This window comes from Austrofundulus limnaeus, unplaced genomic scaffold, assembly GCF_001266775.1.
Source record: "Austrofundulus limnaeus strain Quisiro unplaced genomic scaffold, Austrofundulus_limnaeus-1.0 Scaffold403, whole genome shotgun sequence".
In the NCBI taxonomy this organism is placed as follows: domain Eukaryota; kingdom Metazoa; phylum Chordata; class Actinopteri; order Cyprinodontiformes; family Rivulidae; genus Austrofundulus; species Austrofundulus limnaeus.
In genome coordinates this window covers 267,690-271,306 of record NW_013952805.1, presented here as the reverse complement: position 1 = coordinate 271,306, position 3,617 = coordinate 267,690, and the positions used below count along the sequence as shown (strand labels likewise).

Here is a 3,617-nt window from a genome sequence, read left to right as displayed (position 1 = left end):
CATGACGTACGCCGGGGTAAGGAGGGGAGACTAGACCGTCCAAATTCACAGCCTCTTTTTTTCCGGTCTTCCCGGTCTACCAAGGACCCGGCCCGCCGCAACCGGGTAGTCTGGGTCCTCCGGAGGACCTGGCCTGTAGTTTTGGACACAGCCTTTATATTCTGTTTGGGTCATATTTTTCAACACGTTTAGCTTTCAGGACATTTTCTGAACTACGTCAAATTATTTGCAACAGAACTTCTAATTAAGGTCAGGTAAGGCTGGAAGGGCACGTCTTCCATTGTTAATTTTTAGATAAAAATATTCTGTGCCACTATATAGTCTTAAACTCCTCTATCAAGGTACGGAGGATGAAACTGGAGGGGGGCGTTTGGATTTAGAGGCAGCCTCAAAATGAGCTGATCTGAGTCTAGAGATGGGACAAGGCTCTTGAAAGGGATCTGGATCTTGAGGAGCCATTTGTTTCATAAATCGTGTTTCCATCAACATTTCTTTTTATTTTGACGTATTGCATTAGAAAAAGTGGACGGAAATGGCAAAATTTGCAAAAACATCGTTAATTTTGCAAAAAACTTGAGGTGGTTTTTGGATTTTCCCTAAGAGTTAACGTGGAAAAGGGGCGATGGAAACATGTTTGTCGAATAAGTTCTGATGCAGTGAACATTTATCGATCGGCTGTTCCTGCTGTCCAATAACTGTAGCGGCTGTGTTTACAGCTGGACCCTCCTCTGGCATTCGGTGTCTTCCTGGATATTCCTGTAAGGTGAAGAAAATGCCATTTCTTTTTCTACATCTCCAGACAGCACCGTAACAGCAACATCACCATCTGTTGATATAACAGAGTAATTACGACTTTCCTGATAGCAGCAACACGTTCCGGATATCTTCTCTCCATTGTCCTGAGATGTGTCCCTGCAAGTTTGCGACTTTACTTCCTGTTTTCTAACTTCAACGTTTGACGTAATTACACTTTGTGTAGCCTGATTCGCTCCAAGCCAGTTGATGGAAACACATTTGATGTGCATTTCTTTTTTTGCAGCACAAATTTTGTTCAAAATTCACATTAAAATTGAAAGGAAACATGGCTATAGAGACATGTTTCGATTTTGTACAAGTTACGTCATCATGTAGGGGATTACATGCCTCTTTACTGTGAAAAAGCAAAAGAGAAGCGATTGTCTCTGAGTTTACGGTGGAAAACTAAAAGCCAAACTGCAAACAGCTCTTAACTGTCAGCGACTCGGTTCCTATCGTTGTTGTAAAGATCCGTTTGAAAGATTCGAATTGTTTGTGAACGTCACATCCCTATTTGTGCCACACCTCAGAAAAGAGGTGAAAGAGGGGCTTGTGGAGTTACAGTAAGAAGGAATTCAGACCAAAGCATTGCAGTTCCACTTTATATAGACCCCAAATGAAGAATGTAAAAAACATGATACGTCTCCTTTAATGCCAGGCTGTGTTTTAATAACTGCAGGAATCAAACCAAGTCAAACACTCACTGGGAGTCTTTTGGTTTTTGTTTGATGGGTGCGGTTCCGTCTGCGGCGCTGCGACATTGTTGGCTGTTTTCGAGTGTTTCTGTTGTTTTTTTTCGGGCCGGCCTTCAGATTTCTCTGTCACTGCTGATCTCTCTGAGCCCTCGCCGTCTCGCCTGTCCTCCCCCTTGTTACTTCCAGCTGTCCTGCCTTTGCTCCCCTTCTGATTAATTTGACCCCTGCGTCTTTTCTTTTTGGAGGTTTCTTTCAATCTAGCTTCGACGTGGTCCTCGCTGTCAGTGGATCCTCCCTCTTTGATGTGTTTTCTTGTCCTCCTCGTGGATTTTTTCTCAGGTTTGGCCGGGATAAAGAGAGGGGACGACGACTCGATGTTGTCTGCATGGGAGACGGAGACAAAACGAGAGAAAATGACACTTTCTGGGACGTTTTGTCTTCAGACTAGCCAATTGAAACCAAGGACTGGGCTCAGTGTCAAAACATATTGATGAATAAGCTTTAGAAAGTAATGGAAAATTGAGACACTCATTTCCAGCTTTGTACCGTTGCCAGTGTTCTGCTCAAGAGGGAGAATTAAGTTTTCCTTTGTGCCGTTGTTCAGCTGCTGGCAGGAGCTGTATTTGTTTCGAAGACTAGTACATCTGAAAAAAAAAAAAAAAAAACGATGAAAAATGTGTTTTCATCATGGTTCGTATTTCTTCCCCAGTACCAACATCATTCCCTTATGTTGTGCAGTCTGCCTCATTTTTCCTCAGGCCTCAGGTTGGATTTGCTCACTTTGTTTAGACTGGTAATTTTTTTTTATTACTTCTCTGCCAAAACCTGGCTCTCCTCCCACTAAACGGATGAAATCTGACCTGTAACAGGGCATCCCACCAGCCAGCCAAGTCAGCCTGAAGCAGCTCTTCCTGCCCTGCTGAAAGCCGGGAGAGTAGCGGTACTCGCAGCAGGAGCTGATCCTCATCGCCATCAGGCCGTTGATGTAAAACGTGGCGCTGAAAGGGAAACCTCTATGTCTCTGAGACACAAACCGGAACTGCTCTGAGTGAGAAAACCAGACAGAAACTGATGCTTAATGTCTTATTACCTGACTTTGTTTTTATTGCTGTTTTAATTTTAAAAACGTTTGGCCCCCATGAAAGCTAAATAAAAAGGGCTAAATGAATTCTACTGGAAACCATGAGAATAAAACTGATAATTCATGCTATATAAAACAAAAGTCTAGCTTGAGTCTGACATTTAGCTTAGTGTGATAATAACACTTTCATCCTCCTGAGACCACAGAAATTGTATTTTCACCTCTCTACCCATGACTCATCATTTTTTAAAACTTTAACCAATTGTCATTAATACACACTACCAGCACCCTCTAGTGGTTCCATGACAATATTGCACTCATTTGAGTGAAAATAAGATGGCGGGGATCCCAGTAAAAAGCTTCTACAACAAATGGCCAAGGTCAAAATCAAAATCACATTTCACGCTTGAAAACCAGTGTGTTTATGCACTGCTTCATCTTTAGCTTCAAAAGACATGCAAACATAACTTTTCTAAAAATTGAAGCAAAGTACAATGTCAGTAAAGATAAAGTCCTCATTTGAGGACACTGGGACTATAATTTCATCATTAATTGTCCCACAAGGTTGGATAAACCTGCAAATATTTAGAAGTTTACAAATGTAAATAGTGTAATAGTGTATATTTAGTCACACATTTTTGTTAAATCTGGAGATATTTAGAACAGTTCACAGATGTAAATAGTTCTTACAAGTGGTCCATTTGTTCAATCCATTAATTATACCAAGGATGTTCTGGTCAAATCTTCTGCAATTTCCTGCCATTATTGTGTAATATGTAATATGTTCTACAAACTGAAGAGCAATCTGAAAGTTGTCGTTGATGATGATGATGTGCTTCTCTAATCTTGCTCTGGTCAACAACTGGCAGTTATATTGCCAAAATAACTAGGGAAATGGAACCCCCAGAAAGACTATCCTGAAGTTTCTCAAGTTTTGCAGTAGTATTCTTCAAAAAGAGTGACATTTTGAGACCCAGTGTCCTCATATGAGAACATCATTTTTTTTCCATAAACCACTTCCTGTACCATGACAGTCTGGTTATATA

At 41.1% G+C, this 3,617-nt stretch overlaps 1 protein-coding gene across 1 annotated transcript in view; it reads right to left on the bottom strand.

The window, feature by feature from the left end:
* LOC106528754 (glutamate-rich protein 3) overlaps positions 1-3,617 on the bottom strand; it is a 17,416-nt gene that overhangs the window by 11,341 nt on the left and 2,458 nt on the right. Inside the window, exons 5-7 of the mRNA XM_014024004.1 lie at positions 2,351-2,534; positions 2,037-2,134; positions 1,500-1,871 (exon numbers count right to left, since the gene is read on the bottom strand). Of these exons, the coding sequence (XP_013879458.1) occupies positions 1,500-1,871; positions 2,037-2,134; positions 2,351-2,534 (654 nt within the window). The remainder of the gene's footprint in view (positions 1-1,499; positions 1,872-2,036; positions 2,135-2,350; positions 2,535-3,617) is intronic.